This window comes from Orbicella faveolata, unplaced genomic scaffold (assembly GCF_042242905.1).
Source record: "Orbicella faveolata isolate gen_17 unplaced genomic scaffold, um_ofav_v1 contig_1, whole genome shotgun sequence".
NCBI lineage: Eukaryota > Metazoa > Cnidaria > Anthozoa > Scleractinia > Merulinidae > Orbicella > Orbicella faveolata.
This window is the reverse complement of record NW_028301536.1, coordinates 16391191-16416889: the sequence shown is the minus strand read 5'-3', so window position 1 is coordinate 16416889 and position 25699 is coordinate 16391191. Positions and strand designations below refer to the sequence as shown.

Below are 25699 nucleotides of genomic sequence, written 5' to 3'. Positions count from 1 at the left end.
GATACTAAATACAGTTGAAGCCAGGTATTTCGAACTCTCAGAGGAAACGAAAAATAGTTCGAAATACCCGATAGTAAATGACTGAAGGGCAAATCCAAGGGAAATATCCGAGTTTGAATAGCTGGGTTCAACTGTATAGGAAAACAAAATCTGTCAATATTAAGTGAATTCCAGTAACGTTGAACCCCGCTATTTCGAACTCTCGGGGGAAACGAAAAATAGTTCGAAATAGTCGATAGTAAATGACTGAAAGGCAAATCCAAGGGAAATGGCTTTGAGTTCGAAATTACGGGGAATTCGAAAAAACCGAGTTCGAATTAGCGGAGTCCAACTGTACTCCGATTGCAATTATGAAAACTACGACAATTAAACTCAAAGGGTATGCAGTCTGCCAAAAACTTTGTTCCCTTTGAGGCAGGCTATACGCGAGATATGTGGACAGGGCTAGAATAATTTCTTACCTTATTGCCTACAGTACAGTTCTTTGAAATGTGACAGAATGATTCGTATACATATTTTCCGATGATACATAATTTATATGTACTGATAGTATCTCTCGGCTCGATATTTTACTCGAGTATCCTCCGTTCATGGTCTACAGAATTCGTTTCTGATCATGTGTCCGACTACTCAAATGTCCAAACGTCTATTTTCTGGATGTTTCTAAGACAGGAAACCTATACAGTACGTAAATGTTGGCCTATTGAAACTGTAGCGGTTAGTAAGGTTCAAAAGGCGGAAAGAGGAGTACACTGTGTATCAACCAGTTGTCATGCATGGGCCATTCCGGAATAGTGTTCCAAGTTGGAAGTGAAAACATGAACCAATTGTCGAATCGACTACTCAGCTTTTTGAAATCTGTGCCACGCCTCTCTATCTCTTGAAAAGCATGACGGAAACTGTTCTGTAATGCGCAGAAACAACTATCCTTGCAGTTAAAGGGTGAACGCGCGACGCGTCACTAAGCTGAGGGTGTTTCTGCTCCCGTGTCAGCGGTGGTAAACGTTGCATTATCACTCTGTTTTTCCTCCTTCGGACCATTTTCTCTGACACTCATCCACGACAGAGAGAGATTCGTGCGTCCTCTTTCATTTCCCGTGGGGCTACACGGTAAGGTGTACGCTGTAACTCGACCAAAAGACATCATTTTCCACATGGTGCCGCCTGTTGTAAAACTGTTATCATTGCAGTCATTGTTTGAGGACAAGAAACGAGACAACTTTTCGCTGTAATCCCGAAGACAAGGGCAACAAGCAAGCATCACGACAAGTTCCTTGCGAAACTTAGCATTAAGCAGGATATAGACACATGGGTTTATTGCGCTGTTTGCATGTCCTATCCAGATGTTGAAGAATTCCACTTCAAGGGGTAACATGCCCTTTAGATATAGATCAGGTCGTACGAACCAAAAGTAGTGATTGACATAGTTCGGGAACCAACACAATGCAAATATCACGACAATGACGACCAGCAGTCGCACAACTTTGCGTTTCGATTTTTCAGCCGCGGCGCGATTACCATCTGTTAGGTTTCCAGGGATTTTCCGAAGCCATAGTTTCCGGCAAATTAAGAAGTAGATGACAATAGTTATAGAAAGTGGCAGTGCGTAAAGTAGAACGAAAACGGTGCTGTGGAAGATCTTGAGGACGCGATAAGTTTCCGCATGGGTTGTATCGTTTGGATCTTCCCAGGGCCAAACTTGTATACATTGATCCACGTTTAGATCTGAATTAAACCGAACTTGAAACAACATAGGATATGGCAACATCAACACAAAAGACAGGATCCAGATGGTGCATGACAAGATTTTCGGCTTTCGGAAGATCTTTTCTCTTAAAGGATAGAATATCGCATAAAACCTATCGAATGAAATGAGCATCATTGTTAAAACAGTCGCCGCTATTGAAACTGGGATGAGGTAAAATAAAGCCTTGCATGTTATGTCACCCAGTATTCCTCCAATCCAGGCGGTTCCACGGTAGTAGAAGCTCACTTGGAACGGCATAACTGTGAAAGTTAAAAGGAGATCTGCAACGGCCATGTTCGCGATGAACAGATTCGTGACGCTGGTAGATCGAGAGGACTTCTTCAACACCACGAACAAGCCAAAGGTATTGCCGAATAGAGCAATAATAAAAATCACTACATATGCTGTCGTCATGCCGATCTTGATACTCACAGGAATAAAGGACTGTGACGGTGGAGCAACAGTGGAGTTTGTTGCTGAGAAAGAAATCAAAAAAGTATATTGTTTCATCTTTAATATGAAGGGTTCATTGACAGCCTGCCCATCAACAGTTCTTGCAAATAATTAAAAAATCATAAAACTGTTCACATTTTAGTATTAAGAAGTCGACCTAAACTGCCCTTTGCAAGAACAATAATAGCGAGTTTTCTGTATTGATCTTGAGGTCAACAGGGCTTTAAGCAGTTTTGCTATACCTCGCAACTCAGATACGTTTTCCGATTGGAGGAGAACATGTCGCGTGTCGCGGGTCAAAACTCGCTAATTCCCAAGGGGAAACAAAACTCTTTAGGAAAACAACAACTTAAACTTTCGTCTCGCACGTGATCAGATCGTGCACTTTGAAACGACGCAAATTTGTTTGTCAGCTGGCGTCAAGCAAATCATTTTGTTCCGTGGTTTTGTTTTCTATTTTTTGAGTTGGGAGGTATGCAAAACACTTAATGATCTAAGCTAGGAGCCAATGCCGGTTTGTATCTCCTTCAAATTCACTATTTGTATCAATTTTTCTCGGCTGTTCGTAGGGCAACATGGATCTAGAAGCAGCTAATGTACGAGCACAGAGCTGTTTTGATGAAGTGGATTACAGGGACCCAAACTCCTTCCCAGAGTTCGCGCGTTACATGACGGTCAGCGGTGACTGAACACCCTGCCCTCTGGGCGAAAACAAAAAGCGGAATCAGAAAATCCTTGCGCCGAAAGTATTGTGCGCATGAGTGGTTCTGAACATACGCAGCGAGAGCAACCGCTGTTCTAGTGCTGGCTCGCACAGAGGCTCCGAATCTTGGTGCCAACCAGAAGGATAGTGAACTCTGACAAGGAGATTGACAGGAGCCTGGTATCGATACCTTAAACAGCAAAAGCTCAAGCCTGAAGTACATTATCCTTACCATTTGCCACTGTTCCATTGGAATTGTTGAACATTTTTATTGTACGTTTTCAGGTCCTCTGTGAAAAAGAAAAAGAAAAAGTAAATAGAAGGTTACTGGGCTGTGATCAACTTTAGTCTTACATACGGCATCTGTGCCTGCCGTACCAGTGGCAGTTAAAACCCTCAGGTCCAACCGAAACGTCTTTTTCTTTGTACCTAACTAAAGTAAGAACAGATCTAAAGTTGTTTTGGCCTCCTCTAACTGACTTAACTTTCGAGAATTCTAGGGTTAATTTAACGAGGAACAAGATATTTTGCCTCACTATACTAGGGGTTAGCCCATATTGTTTATCGCGATTTTTCTCTTTGGCGCAAGTTAATCTCTTGTGATTTACGACTCCATGCAACATGTACCTCAAATTCTTGTTGCTGTTATTCTGGCGAAAGCCGTGACCATATATCTAAAAGCAATACAAAAACTCGTGCTGTGGCTTCATAAGTATTCTGTGCTGTGGCTTCATAAGGTATTCAATTGAGTGTCGTATAATCAAAACCAAAGCATTCATTCTAGGCAATCACAAAGGATACAGACAATCGTGAACCAATCAAAGCTCGAGACAAACACATGTAACCGACGCAAAGCGCGGGAAGACGCGTGCGAGCGAGTTGCGATCGATTTTGGTTTTAGACCACGTGCACACTACGCCGAGGAATTTGAAAAAGGTTTCACTCTGAAAATGTATCAATTGTTTTCCGTCCACACTACGCCGGAGAAATTTCAAAAACGCAACAATGACCGGCCATTTTGAATTTGTGTTTTGAGGAAAACCACGGTCAGGGAAATATCATGATTATCGTGACGTCATCGTTTCCGAAAAGCTCCGTTTTCAAAATACTTTCCGTCCACGCGAAAATGAGAAGCCGGCGTTTTCAAATTACTTTTCGTTCAAAAGCATTTTTTGAAAGCTCTGTTTTCGTGACCGACTAGTTTGGACAGTCGGCCTAACGGTAGAAAGAATGCTTCGTTTTCAAATTCCTGCGGCTTAATCTAGACGCTACCTAACTTGATTGAGAAAGTGGCCCAAAACGTTAAACCGATTGCGAAGCGCAGTAAAACAAAATCATGAAATGATGAAAATGTGATTTATACTGGATACTTGTGGCAAGTAAAAAGCGCTTGAAATCAATCAGACTAGGAATCAATATAATTTCATCGGGTGTTCTCCACTGAGACGCGAAAAGAACTAGTTACCTGTAAGAAGTCAGCTATTTTTTTTTCCAAACCGCTGGCTAGAAATATGAATGTGTCAAGTTAAGAATTTTGGCGATGAAGAACTGAACTATCCACTTTTTGAAGATTGTTTTTTGTTCTACTCGCCTGCTGTTGTTGTTATGTTTTTTTTTTTTTTTTTTTTTTTGCCATGAAATAAAGAATCGCTAGTCGATCAACGCTCCTCAAGCAGCTAGAGTCGTGGTTTGACACAATGTGTAGCATAGGATAAAGAGAGGTTGGCCTTAATGGGGTTTTGTTTACAGATAAACCCTTGCGATAGCTTTGAACAAACACCCGCTTCTGTTCAGTGTGATTAAACGTGAAAACGCAATTCCTGAAATGTTTATATTGCTTAGCTGTAACTAACTTACAATTTGTCTGTGATAACTTAACTTAAGGCTTCATGAACCCGAACAGAAAAATAAACGAAAGGAAAAATTGAAGGTAAGCCAATAAATAACCTAAGAAGTAGATAGTTTACTGGCTAAAGACGGGTAATATGGAATGGTCACGAGAAGACAAGAGCAAGAGAAGCAATTGGTAAACAAATAAATTTAACCATCAGCAGTGCAAACAAGGAAAAATCACGAGCAATTTAACTCTTAGATTGTTGTCTTCCTGTTCGACTGTTGCACAATAAAACCCTGAAAAACATCATAACTAAAATTGGGTAACAAAAATAACGAGCATTAAAACGGATTAAATTATCTAGTAGAAAATCATACCGTGTACATTGTTCTGAATTCGTAGGAACTATGTTTAAATTTCATTGTTTTCTCTGAAGACGCGAGAATCGTGTTTTTGAGAAGTCTGTCAAAAGTGAAGGAAGATTATTCGGTTAGAATTACTGCTATTTCGAGCCTGTTTTTCCGTGCCAAAATAAAAAAAATCTTCACTGAACCCCGACGCCGCTAAAAACATCGCTCACATGAAGCGGAAGACGGCACTTTTTCAGAGGTTGACAGGGATATTTTGTTTGAACGAAAGTCACGTTTGCGAAAGGGTCAGTGCTAGACAATTTGAGAGAAATTAAAAACGGGACGTTTTTAGTAAGTATTGAACAGATTTATTTGTCCGTATGTACTAATGGATCTCTCTCTGGCGCCACTACGTTAGTTGATATATTACTCTAATGGCATTTATCTCCTAGCAATCTTAAAATATCTGTTGCAGCACAAAAAGCAGTTTGTTTGATAACAAAGAACAACGAAACCTGGTCGAAAAAGGAATAACGTAATATTTGCTTCATTTTGAGTTTATTACCGCCTCTTCGATCACGGAACATTTCTCGTCGGCAAATAATGTTAATCGGAGTCGCCGTATACACGCAATAATGTACTGGTGGTTGATGCCCCCGAGCCAAATAAAGAAGGGCAAATTTCCTCCTGCTTTCCTAACTGCCTAGCTGCGTGTCACTTGAAAACCAGAGCGACCCAGGTTTAAAATGCAGACGCTGCTGCATGGAATCGGAGTTGTACTCTTTTTATATCTCTTTTTTTTTCTGAGAGCGGAAATATGAATAAATGACTAATTCAACCTCTACTAACCCCCAAGACAGTTTTAAACGTATTTATTACGGAACCTTTGCTTCTATAGCACTTACCTAGTCGCGGTTTAGTCTTCTTGAGCGTTGAATCTTCTGAAACTGATTTTTCACAATCCGGTCTTCGACGAGTGTTTAATATCCGAACCGAGTGCGGTGCGCTTATCACCCCGATGTACCGTGATTTGTTTCACGCGGACTAACAAATCTGGAAACAAGATAACACAATACGTGATGTCGTTACATTAGCGGTAAATTGACATTGGCAGACATGTGACCAAGTATTCAAACTAAGACAAAATGTTGCAAATGGAGAAATTTAGGAATGGAAATGGAAACGTTTCATCAAGTACTAACTTAGCGTTCAAAAAGAGCCGCAGAAAAATACGCTATTCTGTTGAAAGCACCGCTGGATGTCGACGGGTACTTTGTTGCTGAGTTTTGGACGTTTTATTGCTTTTAACGTGATGAATATGTACAAAATTACAGATAAAAAGTAAACAGATATGGCCAACAGCTGTCACCAGGTTGCAATATCGTGTCCGGTGTTTAATTTATAAAAGAAAGGTTTTTGAAACTAAACGGAACAATTCCGATCATATTTAGTTTGCCAGAGATGGTCTTTAATTGGGTTTTTTGACGCAAATCGCCTTGTAACTCGTAAAAAAGGTGAAAATTCAACATATCTTTTCAATTGGCGCCATCGAAGTTAAGCCAAGAGATGTTTAATGAACCAATAGGCAAGTTTGAAATAATGTAAAGCCGCGTTTTTAAAGCAGAACATAGAGAGCTTTAGCGATAATTTCAATTGTCACATCTGCCTTATATAAATACAACTTTTTATTTCATTGTCTCTATCTTTTGTACGTGTGATAAACACAGTTTTGCGCTGATTGTTTACTAAAAATATCACGAATCAGCCATAGCTTAATTCTTTTGCTGGACGCTGCTACGCCATTGTTGAATTTATCGAGCCTTGTTTTTACCAAAGTGACAGTAGAGCAGCTAGAGATGACCTAAAAACTGACGATTTTAAACAGATAAACACGGAGAGGAGCTTCGCGATTTTGATTACCGTGATTAAAGTTAAAGTTGGACGTTTTACAAGTGCATGTCAGTGACATCTTCACATTTTCCAAACAACATAAGTATAGAACGGGAAGAAAAGCAGTCAAAAAAAAACTTTAAGGCAATCACGTCCTTAGTACGGAGGATTGGCGACTAAATTTAGCGGCTTTTCGGCTATTGCAAAATTAAGCGACCATTAATTATGCGATTTCTTTGATTCTTAGAAATTTTAGCGACATCGCCAGGCTGAAATTTATAAGCACTATCCTAAATTTAGCAAGAATTTAATAAGGGTTTTACCACAAAATCGCAAATGTACTAAAAGAAATAGTCGCTGGAAATAGTAAAGTTATATTAACGCTTCCACATAACAAGCTTTTTCATCAATTACGTACTTTTTGGTGCTTTGCACGCTCTCCAGCCATTACTAGCAGATCACAGTGGATAAGTACAAAGTTAACTACAGCGCTGATGACAGAGTTGGTAAAATATAACACTTTTATATCTTCTTTAAGAATCTCCTAATTCATATCTGTTAATTTTTTTGGTCACTGCATGGTGTCAGTTATCTTAGAACTGATTACTGTAAACGCACTGTGTAGTTCCTCAGCCGTTGTGGTTCACGTTCTGACGCAAATGTAGCTCAGTGCAATATCAAATCAGCTATTTAATGTTGTTGCGTGCCGGGATGACCTGCAAAAAACGTTCTGGTTTGTATATGTAACGCAGGTGCAGACCTAGTCGAATTTGTTAAATAAAGCCATTGCTTTACCGACTGACTAATTTGCCGTTTCCACTGTGGTTTTTGGCTTCAATAATCATCCAACTACTACCGCCCCAACTCGTAAATAAACCTTTCACAAGAGATACTTTAAGATTACTTTTTTGTGTAAGCTATGTTGTAAAGACGTCTCAGTCGGAAGTATTCTGTAATATAGAACTGGAATGGTAATTAGGTAAGGTAAAATAGCGTCCTACTTGAACCACCTACACTGCCGGAGTAAAATCCTGTTTCTTTTTTTTTTTTTTTTTTTTGTTTCGTTTCCGTTGTTGTTTTTGTTGTGGTTGTTGTTACATCAAGCGACTACAGTAGGTTAATTTCTACATAGTACACGTAGTGCAAAGCTCGTCTCCCCCAGAATTTCGTCAGGTCTGGCGACCCCAGCCTTTTGCCGGTGCCAATTTATGCTGGTTTTGGGGCACTCTGACAGTTAGGTCCGTGTTTGGCCAAGGAACAAAAGACAATGGGCCCTGCCTGTGCTCGTGTCCAATAGCCTCAACTTAGATCAATATTTGGTGCTAAGAGTTGAGTTAACTCTTCTCGATGATTTGCGTTACAGACTTTGAACCTGAATTTGATCAATCTTATTTATTCTGGGTCGTTTTTTCTTTCGCTGAGCGGGAGGTAAGGACTCTTTTTTGTGCCTCCTCATATCCATGCATGTATCTCAAAGAATTGTGAACTCATTAGTAATCAAACTTACGTGAAGCGTCCAAACTTTCATTTTTTAGTGATAATCAGGTGTCAACCATGACGTCAGATTACGACAAATGACATCACATATTTCAAAATGTCCTCCACTGCTTGGATTTCAAAACGTTTTCAAATAAATCAAAATAGCTCGTTTACACAGTAAAAACAAATGAATAAGGATACCAGATATGAAAAGATGAAAAGAGAATACAGAATAAAATCGTCATAAAATCCAGATTCGTACTAGACTGAGGGTTTAAAAATCAATAAATTTCTGAAAAGCACCCACTTTTGAAACATGGTTTCCATAGAAACGTTACGTCATGTGAAATATTTTAGGCAAATTCATTCAAGGTTTGACGATCACAATGCTTGAAAGCTGTTTAAGAGAGAAAAGATTGTAATCACCGCAGGTACTTAAAGTCCCTTCCGCCCCCTACTTGGCTAAATACAGTTAAGAGCATTTATAGCTGGTAGCCTTTATTAAGTAATATGAAAGGAGAGAGAGAAATTTAACAATTATCTCATTTCAACGACATTTTCACAAATAAAAAACCGAGATAAGAAATGATTACGGTATGATTCCTGGGAATTGAAAGTACATTTGACTGTAAAATATCTTTTTTGGCAGAAATCAGAAACATAGGTCAAGACATAGTCAGATTTGCACTAGTCACCAGTCTGCTTGTTACCCTACTGATAAATATAATTGCTTGGAAAGGTTTACATAACGTGACTTGAATCTACTTAAGACGACATTCATACGTGATTCGGTATTGCCGTGGGCTTATAAACTTATGAATATTGGTCGGATAGACCGAGACGAAGTATTTTACTGGGCCTACAGGTACAAAGAAACAGAAGGAGAAACAAAAACTCCTTGTTTATTAACAGTCATAAGTATAATTTCATTTATTTTGACTGTTTCTTCGAGCCCCTAATGGGAGCCGGAACAAACGTGAAATTAATATCATATCACCGAATCACGTTATAGCATTTCATTTCTAGCAAGGTTATGCGGCAAGATTTTATCGATAAACGTTTTTTATCGCGAGTGCGAAATGATCGACTGTTTTACGAACTAAAGCTATGTTGCGCTTTCCAATTGTTTATTAGGCTTGAAAATATTTTTTAATTGCCCAAAGACATAACCTAAGGCAGAATAACTATAATCAAAGCCTATCCCTGTTTGTAAAATCACGGCGGAAGCCCTTTACAGTTGTTATTTTGTATTCATTAAGCCCTATTGATTTGCGTTCAACTTTAATTGAGCTTGGAAATGTGATATAACAAAAACGACTATGTCTTTTGTTTGGAGAACGAGATTTGGCATTCTGTCTTTGAATCTGCTTGCACCGATAATGCAGCGATTTAAAATGTAAAATAAATCCCTTAGCTTGCAAAGTGCATGAACAATTGGTAAAACGTGTCTTAGTTACAGAAAGAGCTTTAAGGGAGTTCAATGCAAATTTCATCAGACTTCTAGGAGAACTATATTTTCCTCGATCTGGCTAAAACGTATAATCGGTTTTTAACAGAATGCTAATACAGATGAAGGATAAATTAAATGAAAAAGGCCTCTATCTTTTTTCATAAGGAGATGAAAATATATCTACAGATCACTTATGTCAGAGGAAGTCTGTTTGGAATGAATCAAATTTACGAAAGAAAAGAGAGTTACATATTAATTCTCGCAGTCGACGATCGACTAAAAGTTTTCCTCTCTGCTACTCTGTTCGTAACCCAATATAACGTTTACATAGAAAGATTGTCAGTAATACTAAATTACTGAGTAATAACCGAATGAACAATATACTGTATAAACAATATAACGGCTTTTTTAAGTGGAAACAATTTGTAGAAGATTGCGAGGAAATAAATACTGACCTTACCTTACTTCGTTCAAGCTCTGCTACGGAGCGAGTTTCTGTTCACTCCAATTGGTTTCGCCTGATTCACTGATCACAAGTTTATGATGCCAGTCAGAAGAAATCTAAATTGAAATCTGGACATTTACGTCAACCACCATAAATGTGACATATTCACTCATTGGTTGGAGTTTCGGTTGTTACGTGCGAATTCGATAAAACAGTTGCCCGAAGTCACCTGTGTTTTCTGTGGCTTCGCTTTGAAAACAAAAGGCTAATAGATGCACAAGCGTACCGCCGTGCATAACAAATTAAAAGCAATTATTTCACGGGACAGTTAAGTGCTCAGAGAATTCCCAAAGAGGCGGCGCGCGCCAATAAGCTAAGAGTTCCACTTCAACCATAAGACGACGTGCGCGTTGGCGTAAACAAGGCAATTGATAAAAATTATGCCTGTTGTAAATTTAGAACATAGCGACATAGCGGTAGCTTTATTTAATAGGGCTGCGTCACAAATAGTAGTGTACTTTATTTTCTTCCAATTCGCCTTTCTTTATCCATCTCAATCCCTTCTAATCTTAACCATTCGTGTCTCTTCGTTTCAACAGGTTAAACTACTGCCTTTATGACAGTTTCTTTGGTTTGAAGAACATTTTCTACATTGAGCAAAAATCACCTAATATCATAGCAGCGTTTCAATTAATTTTCTGCCCATTCTTTTTAGCCCTTATGGTTATTTTGGGCAGGCAGTACTCTATACTAATTTAATGTTTACTGTAATTATTTTATAAATTGTGAGTACAAATAAATGGTTGTTGTTGTTGTTGTTGTTGTTGTTGTTGTTGTTGTTGTTAATTGACCTTAAGTTGACAACTGAGAAGTAAACCGGCTGATGAACGCATGACGCATCTCAAGTATCTCAATTGAGCAACTGAAGGCGATGAGTTTGATAGCTTTTGATTTTTACAGTATAATGCAAGACTTTAATTATTCATGGCGAGTCACAATCATCCTATATTCCTTCTTGACACTTATTAATGGCCGAGACTGAGCGACTTGAATGCATTTTTAGCACAAATGTTCCAAATAAAAATTAAAGTTGCAAGATATCTATAGTCTGATTTTTGGAAGTTGGCAATAGGTTGAAAACCTAGACTGGGGCTAGAAACAATTTGAATCGCTTTGTGTCAGTTTGACTGTGTCTAATCTATAGTTTACACCGTGAGTATTCTTTAAGATGCAGTCCTGTCCATCAACGTGAGAAATAAAATCTCTATTTTGACCAAGAAATATGTAGCCTTGTGTACGTCCTCATGTTAAGCTTAGCATGCTTTAACATTGGTAATTCAATAAAAGATCGCCCAAAGCTATGTTCATCTACGATGAAATCTTTTTGGCGCCTATAACGAGAAAATTTTCATTCCTGACTTGAGTGAGTGCCAGTCTGGTTAAGAAACGACACCGCCCGGTATTCAAGAATTTCTATTTCTAGCGACCACCCAAATCTTTTCTTTCAAAGTGTCACTTCTTAAAATTTAAAAACATAGTCGAGAACATCTTTTGTCAACTTTTCGTTGTCGTTTACTTTCTGTTCTCTTTTTAATGCTTCTATTGGCGGAGTTCTCTGGCTTCAAATCACTTTAATTTCCCGATAATTATCACACTTTTGAATTGTGGTAAGTGCCCTTTCAAGGATGATCAAATGTTTTTTTCCAGCGATAACAAATGTGATCGAATGCTCGCTTGTTCAGCCTGAAACCATGAGAGTCGCACGACTAGCCGGTTGGTCTGTTGCGCCCTGGTCATTTGCATAAGACTTTCCTTTGCGTGCTCCTTGGTGCTTTCAGACATGGAAGCGATTGAATTCTCTTCGTATTTTTCTTTGAACTTATTTAATCCTGAAAGTGATTGGCAAATTCCGACTTTCCGTGCCTTCTATTAATGACTATAGACAAAAAAAACAAAAAATTAACCTCGCAAGAAATTAGAAACAGGAAATAAACAGTGACAGTAGAGAACCAAATCGTGTTGTTAGCCATGTTTAAGTTAAACCAGTTATTTACAATTTTAGGTTATTTTGTTATTTTGTATGAATGCTAAAAGTGCTGAAAATCAACAGTGTTGGCAAAAATCCTCGTTGAAGGAAAATTAATTAAAATTCACCCACAAAATACTTTACCCGTCAAAGTAATCAGAAAAAACCTGTACCATTTTTTTTTTTCGATGTCTACTTATTAAATACGCTTTCACGAAAGAATGTAGCGATCTTAAACAAAGTGCAAATTCGGAAAGGAAGACATTCAGACCTTGTTTATTTTAAATCTTTTCAAATCTTTAATGCGCCTGATGATGGGAATAAGTGGAAAACGTTCGGCTTTATAGTAATTTTTCTTTTCTAGTTTTTAGCCTTGTATACCTGCCATTTTAGAAATATTTTGGATGAAAAACAATGATAGTTCTAAACAAGGGCGAAAGTAAAAGACAAAAATTAAAGGTGACGATCACTTTCAGCGATTATCTGCCACAACCCGAACTGGTAGAAAAAATTCAACAATGATGTGATGTTTATCAAAACTGATTCATTTCTAAAAGGAAATCAAAATTACGCACGCCTTTTTGGAACAGGTTAGTATCCATTCATGCATCACAATCAATGGAAAAAAAGACAAACAATACGATCAAACATGGACATTCAAGAAATGGAACTCTTACCGAAATCATAACATCATTGTTATCCTTTAAAAAACTCGTACAAGACTAGATTTTTTGCTGTTAGATCGAGACCATGGAAAATTTAATACCAATTTAAGTAATTTACTGTACTTGATATTCCTTGCAAGCTGGTTTTACATTGATTTAATACAAAAAGTGTCCTACCTCTTTCGTTATTGGATTTTTGTCCTCACACAATTCACCACACACTGAGCCACTCCTCAGAAAAAAGCCACGAGATGAAATTTAATTGTGTCGCCTGGAAAGAGATAAAGGATAAAGTTTAATTTTAAGTATATGCAAATTTTATTACACAAAATTTTGAAATAAAATGTCTAAAGCTTTTTTTTCCTAATTACCAAATGGCCTAAAAATGACAGCTGAAGAAGAATAAGAAATAGAACAGTCGGTTTAGTTAGTTACGCTGAAGGACATCCTTTTTTACATAATTTTAGCTTGTCATAAATTTACTCATGAGCTGGTAGAAAAATTTGCGTGAATCTTTCTTCTTACTTATACTTCCTCAGCCTTAGGAGCTCAACAGAATGTGTTTCATTAATTCAAACGTGCCGGATATTTTCTGAACCTTCTTGGCCATACGAGACAACAATTTCGTAAGAAACAGATTAAAAATTGTATAATAGTTGACAGCCACATTTGAATGCATTCTAGAGGCAGTGATTTTATTTGTACTTAGCCACTTTACGTTTTAGCCCGCACGACACAAGGTCATTTGCTGTCATTAGCAAGGGAAAGATCCTCCGGAAGATTTATTAATTTTTGCTTATTTTGGCTTGACTTGACAAATAAAGCAAATAATCAGGTACGAAATACCAATTTGCCAAAAACAAGTTAAAGGGCTTAATGTCGGCTTTTGAAGTATAAAAGGCTTTTTTGTGCGTCTTAATCGTATTTCCCTTCCAGTTTTTCAGAATACATGCGTGGTAGCACAAAACATAAATCCCCTTTGCTTCGGTTTCGCCTCACAATCTTGGAATTACACTTGAAATTAAATATGGCATAAATGACCAAGGCGAAATGTTTGGAACAAGTCACATGAATTTAGTAAGGATTGAACTCGTCGTAATCGCCAAATATCAATCGTCATTCGTAAAGTACCTTAATGCATTCAAACAGAGTATTTGTCAAACTAACTACTTTGACAAACGGAAAGCCTTCTTCAATATTCATTGAATAATATTTCAACACAGGATGTTTGCGATCAACTCACCCTTTTCAGTGTGATATTATTTGGAAATGTTATTGCCTTTTACGCCTTCTAATGTTAGTCACGATCAATCAATGCTGTAAACGTTGCCATGATTTGACTTTCAAACGAGAAACATCAGAATTTTGTGCTCGCTCACGACCGTTTTATATATTAACAATCTAGCCTTTATTCCATCCCTATAGTGTCAGTGATTTACGTCACCAACATTAATAAAACGTAACTACTAAACGAACAAGTTATGGCGTGGCAGGTATAACAAAATGTTGACACGCAAAGGCTATATTATCGACAAGGATGTTTTACAAGCCAACAGTTTTTCTTTCACACATTATTGCTTCTACATTATCACATAAATTTTTTTGTACTTTGACTTGCTTTTGGAGAGGTAACCGAAGACAGCTTGGATGGACAAAGAAGGGACGTTTCTTGGTTACGGAAACATATAGGGAAAACATTACTAAACGTTCACGTCGTTTTGTGTTATTTCACGCTTTTATAAGGCAAAGTTTTTGTTCAGCCAGAATGGAACCCTGACAGCCTTGTCCTAATGGAAATGATTGGAAATTGCCAAAAGGAAATTGGAGTCATATAAGCGGCTCTACTGAAATTTAATATGTTGAATTTTGCTTGAACTCATAACTGAGAATGTACTTCTGCTAAAGGATTTTGTCGTAGTTAGTACGACATGATTTCGATTGATTCCTCAAGGGATCTAGAGATTTACCAAAACATCCGCACTGACTGGTTTTAACAAGCAGGATTATTCAGCTGGGCTGCACAGCTAAAAATTGGCTGTGCGCATGCGTACAAATTGTGTCAAGTCGTGAAAATATCTTGTGTCTTGTGTTTCCATTGCATGCAAGATTTTGTGCAGGTATATATATATATCCTAAACAAGAATTTTTGAAGGCCTTACTACCAAATAAAAAAAGTTATAATTAGTCAGGAACAAAAAGAAAAAAAGATGGAAAAAGAGAACATAAGAGCTTAGCGATGTTTATTTTAGTTGTTGACATCCGAAGAAATCTCACACCAGTACAGAGACGCTTTTTTTAAACCTTCTCGTTAAATGTGTCTGTGTGTTTTTTTAATACATTCAAGTGATAGAATCCAGAGCCTTAAACGACAATCGGCATTGCAATGATAAGACGGGTATATAAAATGACTTAATTTTACTTTTTTGCATTTAAACGATTCCCCACAATCAATTTAGTGATCACATCTTTAGAACTTATAATAATCAATTATGCATTTAGTGACAAAAAATCAAACCGGCTTTCTTGCGAATTTTTTGGTGTTGTTGTTGTTTTTTTTTTGTGCGTGTATTTCGGGGCAGTGGTAGCTATAAGCGGCAAAAATCAATGAGGGCGGTAAATATGAACCTGAGCTGGTCATTTAGCTAATGAAATCTTTCATATAGTGTTTACATACTGAAGGTGCATTATTCTCTTCTTGAGTATTTACCATTGACAAGTTTTCACATTTTAGCTAAATGCACACAAGTAATGGAAGTTTACGACGCGAATTATCAATCGAGGCAAAGATCCCTTTACCAAGCTCATAAAAAAAAACAATGTCAATGGGATTCTCACCACGGACAGTACTAAGCGTGCGCGCCTATGTGGTTACGACAGGTTCAAATACATATGCATAACAACGGATGGCAGCAAAGTAGTTGCTAAGGCTGTCTAATTTGCATGCTTTCATAGATGTTGATCACTAATTCACTCAAAATTATAGCTTTGGTTCTGGTATAAATTTATTTCTTGCAGAAGGTGATTTAATTATGCAACAGTGCACATCTCATGAATAACGTAAAGTGCTATTTTATTAAAAAAAAATTAGGTTACGAACAAAACTCGTCGAAATTGTAAAATTGTCCAATTTGACCGGAAAGAAAGGGCTGTTTAGCTTAATAGAAACTAATGGCTTGTTTCACCCCCCAAAAAAATGCATTTTCAGGAATGATCATGTTTTTGTAAAATCAGAATTCTCACATAAACGCTCAGTGTTATATAAATGTCACCTTTGTCATGGCAATTTTCGGGCTTATCTGTTAAAAAAAATCGTGTTTAAGATATTTAGTAATATATCATACTGAATTTATTCGACAAAACAAATAAATAGAAACGTTCAGTGTTTCCACAAATAACCTACGAATCAATTCACGACCTTCGTTTCGCGTGATGGACTTCGAATTTGTTTTTCACCGAGTGGTTCAGGTTTCTCATAGATCAGTTTACTGAGAAATGTGGTCAATTCGAAGTTTCTGTTATAAAAATAGTGAAAATCAAACTAAGCACTTAATTTATTAGTCCGAATAGATCAGACGCTCAAATTTGTGAGCAAGAATACTCGGAAAACATAGTAAAGGCAATTTAAATCCGCAGTGGAAAAACGTGTCATTTAAAATCAAACTTCTTGTTTGCTCAGAGCTCCCACCTACTAAATTGAAAAAGTCCGGGTATTGCTTCGCAAAGTAGCAATTTGTCTAATAACAGATTTCAAGAAATATTTTGCACGTCAACCTATATACCATGTCTGTAAAGCCAAATTGATTACAACTATGGCCAAAAAGTTTCCTTCTAGTAAAAATTTCAACTAAGCCAACCTCCTACCTTTGTATGTATGTGCTGTGTTTTTCGGCTATGGCTTTGGCTAGGGCTTCTTCAATCATCTTATGAATTTGACGGAAGTCCTTTTTAAGCTTACGATTATTACAGATTTTTAAAATTGATTCTACGTTTCATGATCAGCTTGGCCTCATCTTTTGTTCTGCTTAGGAACTACAGATTTATGATGCGTATTTCAACCAGCATACGAGACAAACGGCGTTACCTTCGCGCTCTCTATTTTCGTTCCTCCGCGGTAGTTAATTTAATCGTCACTGAGTTTGTGAATACTTATGCAGTGCACATTTTTAAATGTTTATGGAAATTAAAGAAAACACAATTTATACGATTACAAATTATTGATTTCTGTTTGTAGAAATTAGTTATCATCCGCATATGAAAAGCTAAAGTAATCGAAATAAATGAAATAGTTCTGAAAATCTGACCATGTTGCAAAATGTTCATTAAATAGTAACTGCACACAAAACACATGTACTTTAGGAACGAACATCGTAGAACCAAATGGTTGCCTGTTGAGACTAAACCAAGTTGTTAGCTTCGTGTATCGTGTCTTGGGCTATACCATTGACGCATCTTTTTCTTAATTTTTTAAAATAATAATTGTGTAGCGGTAAATATAAAAGACAGAGATCCGAGGCAGCTGCTCCATTCGAGTAAAATAAATTGCCCAATGTACCAATCGTACTGTTGGTAAGCTGCTGTATTTTCAGCAAAACGGAAGGAATTAACCACATGTTTCGATGTAGATGCTTATGTTAGAAACTGGACTGATGACAAAAGCGAATAGCATCCCGAAACAGATCGAACAGCTTGGTGCCACAAATCAGACTATACGTGCTCAAACGTCCTTTGATTAAGAATACCATGCACCAAGGAAGGCTTTCACCTTCCAAAACAGACCTTCAAGAAAGAACCCGGTTGTAGCGTATGAATTTTAGACTACGGCAACACACGAATGGATTATAAGGAGAACGAGAAACTGAAACTTTAGCTGTGGAAATTACATGCGAGTCGAACGTGGGTGTTTCCGTGGATGCTTAGAGTCCTTTCAATTCATAGCGATATATTCCGCTCCCACAGCATATTTAAAACTTAGGCTTATATATCTTTTATGAAAATGTCTACTAATTTTCCAACAACATTCTTGTTAATCTTGTATTCAGTCTGGTTAAAGTTGTCTTATTAGGCAAGTCCTTTATTTGTGAATTAGGTACTTTCAATGAAATATTTTGACGGACAAATAAAGGACTCTGGAGGCTATTTAACAATTATTCCACGAGCGCGTGGGCTATAATCAGCTCGTGTCCAACAAACTCGAGTAGAATAATTGTTTTATTGAGAACGTCCCCCCCCCCCCCCCCCCACTTCCCCGAAATATTGAAAACGAAACTAAAATAAAAATAAAAGAGGCCCCAAAAATCACGCGTACGTATAATGGCTCATAACTCATGATTGCTAAGCCAATGAAAACTCTCGAATTGCATTATCCAATGATCCAGAATTTAAAAAAATGGTTTAGATGCATTCCCTAAAATACAATTACAGAATTGAAATTAAGAAGTCCAAGAGGAGAGTGGCTGTTACAGATTTAGGCCCCGTCCACACTACGTAGGAGGAATTTGAAAACGCAACAATCACCGGTTATTTTGGATTTGTTAGTTGAGGAGAACTCGGTTAGGGAAATCAAATGATTGTCGTGCTCCCATCGTTTTCGAAAAGCTCCGTTTTCAAAATGTTGTCTGTCCACACGAAAACGAAAAGCCGGCGTTTTCAAATTTCTCCGGTTTGAAGAGCGTCGTTCTAAAAGCTCCGTTACGGCGTACCCGTAGAAATACAGCCGCGTTTTCAAATTTCTCAGGCGTAGTTTGGATGGAGCCTTACAGATGTAACGAGATCCTGCTGAGTGAATCAGATCATCGGTTAACGAGATTCAAATCTGGCTTGTGTCATCGTTGTGTTGGACGCTTATCATCACATGCTCCATCTCTTATAGATCTGTTAAGATTACAATTTTTTAATATAGTATATTTATTTGACTAAACAAAATCATTCGCGGCAACCGGAGGTACATTCAGCACTTAAAATTACTTTAGCCTGAGTACATTCCCCGGCATTCCAGATTCATTAGGAACGATAAATAACTTGATAACATCACATTAGGATATTTCAGTGCTGATCAGGAGCACTGATGAAAACTTTTTCAATTTCTTAGTTGTAATTCATAATCAGATTTATGTTTGACCACTACTGCAGATCTCGGCCGACTTAACAATTTGAAGAAAGATTCTAAGGTAGTACGGCTAAATCATCAGTAATCACTGCCTAAATACGGTAGGGCCACGTTCATGTCATGCCATTTTATCATAATGTTAAAGTGAAGAGGCGGACATTTTCTCCAAACCTGAAGAAGGTTCGGGCAGTGGCCAGCCGAAATGGTGTATTAAATCAAATTGAATTTTACGTTGGATTCGACTTTGCTTAATTTTTCTAAGTGAAAACTAAAGATGTCGGTATAAACAGGATGTAAATTCACTTGTTAGTTACCTGGTGTCTGACGTGGGCGTCTGTCGTTTAAGTGATCGTTATTCCGGTTGAATGTGCAATAAAGTCTACGGAGAGAAGAAATGATTTGTTCGATGAAACATTAACTATTAATGAAAGTTCGCCCGTACGTTAACCCGAAACGTCCAAATGCTGCTCTATTTCCAAGTTTCCCAGGATACGAATATCGGGTTTTTTTCCAGCTAGTGCTGAATATTCAATTTAGAATTTTCTGCCGATGTTAGGCTGAAAATCATGTGAATATTCTTAGCTTAGTTAAAAGTATATTGGACTATGCCGACAAAACGTCAAATTTTCTGTTCTATCGTGACTTTGATGGCGTTAAAGTAATTTTGCAGGCAATAAACCCTGATATTACACAACTGATAACTTCCTGCAGAAATGTTATTAGCATCGAACATACGACTTGCCGAGTTTGCGTTTTTTTCTTTTTCTAGGCTAGTTTCGTCGTTTAGGGAAAGGAAGAATTTTTATAAGGTCTAGCTAAAACATATAATTGTATTGTATTTACATAATTTTCAGCAAACAAAATTAAAGTCTTTTTAAAATCTTTGCCTCGGGTTTATTCTTGAAGTATTCTCATATATAATTTCGCAAATTTCAGCCTCGATATTCTTATTAATTATATTCTTACAAAAAAAAAGTACATTCAAAATAAACAGCGACAACCGATGAAATTGTCTGTTTACAAGATTTCATTAGAATGGTTGCACACTCTTGTTTCAACCACAAACTTAGGATACGTTTCTTTAAGAAAAACTAAGATTGGATTCTTAAATCAGAAAACGGATTTTGCGTTTCTTTACTAAACAGATCAATCCAAGATCACTCGGATCATGGTGCATCAAAGGAACCGAAGAATCCTTGCCCAGAGTGGATTCTGCGGTTCCTTTGACGCACCATCATCCGAGAGACCTAGCTCGGATTAATCTGTTTAGAAAAGAAGGCCGTTTTCGGATTTAAGAATCCAATCTTGGATTTTCTTAAAGAAACGCACCCTTAAAAATCATGCAGGGCTTCATTTAACTCTGGGAATAAAAGAGCTAAATATTTTCAAATTCCAGCTATGTAAACCTACTAAGCACGGAGGTTTTGGACTGAGCCGTAAAACATCAATTTTTACGGAAAGAGCCTGGAACGTAGTGAGGAGTCTACTGTAACTCCTTAAAGAAGCTGCGTCATGGTTTGTGAATCTTGAAAAATTTAGCCTAAATTTCTCAAGTTTGATCGTTTGTAATCCGAATTAATCTTCTCCATCCTTATTATAATCGGTTGACGGTACCAATCGTAATATAACAAAACAAACAACGAAGTAACTGAAACGGGTCCAACTTGTACGTTTATTCTCCTCGCGATGACGGTATGCGAATACTTTCTTACAACACGATCTCGATAATACGACAGAACAAAACAAAAGGCTCAAAATACAAAATCTCGTATTACATGTCAACTGGTAACTCGGGTAACACAACATGTCACGGTCACGCAACTATTAGTCTCTTAACAATCCTTAACCATCCTTGTTCCTCTATGGTTTATTATTATCTCTTTGGTGTATTGCTATCTTAGTAAACTGTTATTTTCAGGTTTTCTTCAATTGAAAGGTCAATTTGTACGTGGCCAAAATAACTCAAAATACTGTGACTGAGCTCATTTAACGCTTGCCCTGAAGCCGCTTTACGGTTATTAACATAGGAAATAATAAAAAGAATTTATGTGCAAACTCTGCGAGTTCCGATATCTCAGGCACCCTTTTGGATGCAAACTAAAACGAGCCTTGATCGGCAAAACAGTGATTTTTGCATCTCTGTACATAAATCATTAATCATGGCACTATGCAATTCTAGTTTTCCTATCGTTGAACAACTACACGAACACTGTACTGTGAATGTCGATTGTTAAATAAACGTAGTTGTAATCTTTCATCAAATATCAAACTACTTGCCTGTGAAATGTGCGTCTAGCGGTCCAAAGTCTCAATCTCAATGGGAAATTTCGCAAATTGGTGACATTTCATCTGTGTCGTACTACCCTTAAATTAACCTCGCAAAAAAGCTGTACTCATACAATGCACCTCAATTGAAATGACATTATATACATTCTACAGAGCGTGGGCATGTCTTTGAGTGTCATTTTATTGCAGATTAAATGGCATTTTAATAACGCACATAACATAATCTAGAACAGATCAGATATATTGAGGTGTACTTTTACATGCAAGATAATCTATTGTCGGTCCACCGGGATTATTGCCACCGACAGACAGTGCATGCAGCTGTTGTCGCGACTATCATATGACCTCTCTGATGTGTCCATTACATTACAACACGAGTCGATTCTTAATAGACAAATATACATGGAAAATCTCGCGAGCTTCGCCAAAGGTGGTGTATCTAGTTCCCTTCCTGTTCAAGAGCGACTAAAGCCAGTTTTTTCCCCAACTTAAGGGGATAATGGTGACAATCTTACGCACTTAGCTGGTAATACGTCTAAGATAAATACTATACCTTGAAGCTTCCAAAGTTAAATAGCGCCCCCTCCCCTCGCTATCGAAACTAGCGAGAAAATTTCGTAGTTCCTGAAAGTAACGGCTCTTAGAAAGTAATGATCTCAGACGTTATTTGACCTGTTATGAGTAGCAGATACGTCAAACTTAATTAAGTTCTACCAGAAATCCACAAAGGAACTTGTACTTTCGAATTCTCTGTTTTTTAAAACAAGGAATACGAAAGTACAAGTTAAAACTTACTTGAGTGAGGCACGAAAGTAATGTGCTGGCCTTAAATTGGGCTTGAATCTTCCGCCTAGCTCGGGAGTGAGCCAAGAAAAAGTAATACGTCAGCGGCCTTAACTCACTTGAGCGAAAGTTGGCCTTTCGAATTCCTCCTAGAAGGTTGGCATGTGTCATTGTTTTGATAAAAAATGTACATGTCGTCATACAATCAACGCACAAAACTGGTAATCAACGCGCGCGCTATATATAGTTTGGGTTGGAGGATGTGACAGTTTACGTTCACACAGGAACTTGTAAGCAAGGAATTCGAAAGTACAAGTCAAATCTCACTTGAAAGTCAGACAAGAAAGTAATGCACTGGCCTTTAATTAAGCCTGAATCCTCCGCCTAGCTAGAGAGTGAGCCAAGAAAGACAAGAAAAAGTAATGCGTCGGCTGCCTTAACTCACTGGGGGTGAGACAAAAAAAGCAATAAGTCGGCGTTTCGAATTCCTCCTTGCTAGAAAGTTGCCATGTGTTATTGCTTTGATTAAAAAAAAAATCGTCACGCAATCAACGTTCGCGATATATATGAAGCGTACGTGTCGTCTGTAACTAGGAGCCATAATCGGGGACGGAGACCGTAAGCCTTGGGATCCGCGTGCGCCTATGATATGGGACAATTTTTCTATTTTTAGAACAAATTGCGCCATCCTGACGTCATATATCCGCGCGGATCCACGCACATGTCGGGGGCTCTCGCGGGGATGTCGTCGCGTTGCGTGATCAAATGGTGAGAGTTGAGACACCTTGAGAGATTATCTTGCATATTTTTCACAGCGATGGCAGGGAATAAGGCAGGGAATACGAACGAGGGCGCTTATATGTAGTTTTATGCTCTGAGCTAATGGAAAAGGTGGGTTTTTCAGGGTCGAAAACAAGACTTCAATCTCGCGCTGGGAATGAATAATAAGATCTGCTCGCGCTAGTTGTACGCTTACGCGTATGTTTTTGCGTTTGTTCTGACTTACGAGTATAGCAAGAAAACTCTCTACTCAGGGTATCGAGTTAATTCGTGAGTTTCTCAGACAATGGTTAATCATAACCAAAACCTGTTTTGATGGTTTCTTATTGTTTCTGCTTGTTTGGTGAGTTTGCAAAAGTTTTTGAAAGGAAAGTCTGACGCGTACAATTAGATCATTTGCATAGTGCAGCTCGTGCACTTTCAAGTCCGAGTCGGTGTTTTCAATTGTCAACAAATCTTGACAAAGATTTCTTTAGTTATCTTTTGTGTTGAGATGCTGCAACAAATTTCACGAACGCAAAAAAGGCAACATAAGCATAGTGAAGTTTTACACTGCGAAAATGAAAATAGACAAGGAGTTTTGATAACTCGATCAACAAAAATCGAAATCGTTATTCGAAGTTGATTAAAGAAAGTGTCATCGTAACTTTGCTGATTATTTCTGCTTTATTCACATATTTTCAGCTTAGCTTTTAATACGTTCTCAAACATTTATCAATCTTAAACATATTTAAAAACTATAGAGTTATTGTTTGAGTTCGATGTACGCTTTCACACGAAAGTGCGGCGGAAGTGCAATTTGTCATGTTTACTGACTGTACAAAACACACATCGACGGGCGCTCTCATTCATCGACAACAGAGAATTTACTGGATTTTTACGCGAATAAAACTGAGCAGTATCTACGGAGGTAACGTTTTTGGGCCTTGATGAAACATCAAGCGTTGCTTACAATTCAGGCGAACCTCAAACTGACCAAACTAGCAATTATTTTGTTTTACTTTTCAGTCGCGATAGACTGGCAATTAAATTCCTCGCAAGCGTGTGGCAAGAGGAGCTAGGAAACTATGATGTCCTGAAGCTCTGCTATATCAAAATATATCCAGCTAGTTTTTTGCTGTGTAATGGAAAAGCTGTTAATCTTCGACATATGTGAAATTTAAAGTGGAGTAATGTACAGCTCATGAAAAAAGAAGCATCCGTCGGAACACAACTTGGTCAGCGATATATATAAGCTTAACGCGGAACATACCTAAATTCGACACTGTCTTACTTCACTCAAACTGGAGCAGCTTACGACGAAAATACTTAAGAAAAATTCCAACAGACGTAAACGCGTTGAGTTGTGGGCTAAAAACATGAAACATTTCGGGAATTTCGGACGCCATTTCCCCCGCGCGACATCCACAAAAATCCTCGCAGCATGTACGCGCGTGTGCCGCAGGCGATGGCGCAATTTGTTCTAAAAATAGAATTATTGTCCCATATCATGGGGACAACCCCAATACTAGAAATGGCGCGCGCTTACGGTCTCCGTCCCCGATTATGGCTCCCGCTGTAACTTAATTAAATAGTTTGGGTTGGAAAATGTTCACACAGGAGGTTGTACTTTCGAATTCCTCTTTAAAGTGAGACAACAAAGTAATACATTGGCCTTGCTTGAGCTTGAATCCTCCGCCTAGCTAGAGAGTGAGCCAAGAAAGCCAAGAAAATATAACGCGTCAGCTGCCTTAACTCACTTGAAGGTGAGACAAAAAGTATAATAAGTCGGCGTTTTGAATTCCCTCTTCACGAAAATTGGCATGTGCCATTGTTTTGACAAAATTTTAATCATATAATGCGAGCTTTGATTGGTTTCGTGTGACAGTTTTGACGTATCATTTCATGTTGTTGGCTTTAGTTTATAAGACAAAAAGGAAACGGGCGCAAACTGTTATGACAACCACTCGAGTAAGTTTTGGGCAATTCGAAAGAACTTAATATACCTACACCCTCGCCTACAGCATTGGTTCTCGTAAGCTTTTGAATTCTTTCAAACAACCTGTTCTTCAAACCTGTGCGCCCATTTTGGATTTTTTAAGAAGAAGTGAACTGAATTGTCAAATTAGTTTGCATTTCTTTCATTAAACAACACTGAATACTTTATGAAAAATCGCGATAAAGGCATATACATTACTGCAGGCAATAAAGGTAAACTCCGATGGAAGTAGTTTTGTTGGCGTGTGATATCTAATCTTGTTTACGCTCTGTAAAAAATGACCTCAAACTCCAATCGAGCGCTGTTAACTGGCGTATTTCCTTCTGGAATCCATCCTACTTTATCCCTCACTGGCAGCAAGCTACATTTTGAATTGCTTCGAGGGAAATACTGGGTGAGATTTGCTGGTGTCCATTCAAAATTACTATTCTACAAGTAATTACCATTAACTCACCGTTTATAATTCAGGCTGCCACAGTTAACTGAGGACAGCTTTGAGCTTTCTGTCTTCTCTGTCTTCTTGGGCTTACAGCTTATGCAGATTCGTGTTCAGTAGCTAACTTACGTAGATACGGTCCCTGTATTAACCGCTTCAGCGGGAGCTCTTTATGGCAAGGAAAGACGAACACGTTGATTCCTTTGAAAGCAATGAAGACGTTCAAATAAACTACGTTTGTCCTGGAATCTGTCATGCGGAGACTGTTAGTGTCGCTTAAACTGGGTC

The 25699-nt window shown here is 37.9% G+C and overlaps 1 protein-coding gene across 11 annotated transcripts; it reads right to left on the bottom strand.

Moving 5' to 3' along the window:
* Positions 1-317: 317 nt before the first annotated feature.
* Positions 318-25699, bottom strand: LOC110050078 (substance-K receptor-like). 11 transcript variants are annotated; one of them, XM_089292312.1, is made up of 6 exons: positions 25430-25699; positions 19463-19527; positions 13220-13313; positions 5993-6140; positions 3136-3193; positions 318-2223 (listed from the first exon to the last, which is right to left on the bottom strand). In XM_089292312.1, exons 5-6 carry the CDS (start codon positions 3167-3169, stop codon positions 962-964), a joined length of 1296 nt encoding a protein of 431 aa, XP_089148438.1. In that variant the 5' UTR covers positions 3170-3193; positions 5993-6140; positions 13220-13313; positions 19463-19527; positions 25430-25699; the 3' UTR covers positions 318-961. The 11 variants fall into 11 exon arrangements, with proteins under 11 accessions (XP_089148438.1, XP_089148446.1, XP_089148450.1 ...); XM_089292320.1 differs by lacking the exon at positions 25430-25699 and adding an exon at positions 22230-22764; XM_089292324.1 differs by lacking the exon at positions 25430-25699 and adding an exon at positions 21988-22219.

Coding starts and splice junctions, on each gene's coding strand:
- LOC110050078 (XM_089292312.1), bottom strand. CDS start 3,169: ATGTTCAACAATTCCAATGGAACAGTGGCAAATG. Junction 2,224..3,135: donor CAATGGAACAGTGGCAAATG/GTAAGGATAATG, acceptor TTTCTTTCTCAG/CAACAAACTCCACTGTTGCT.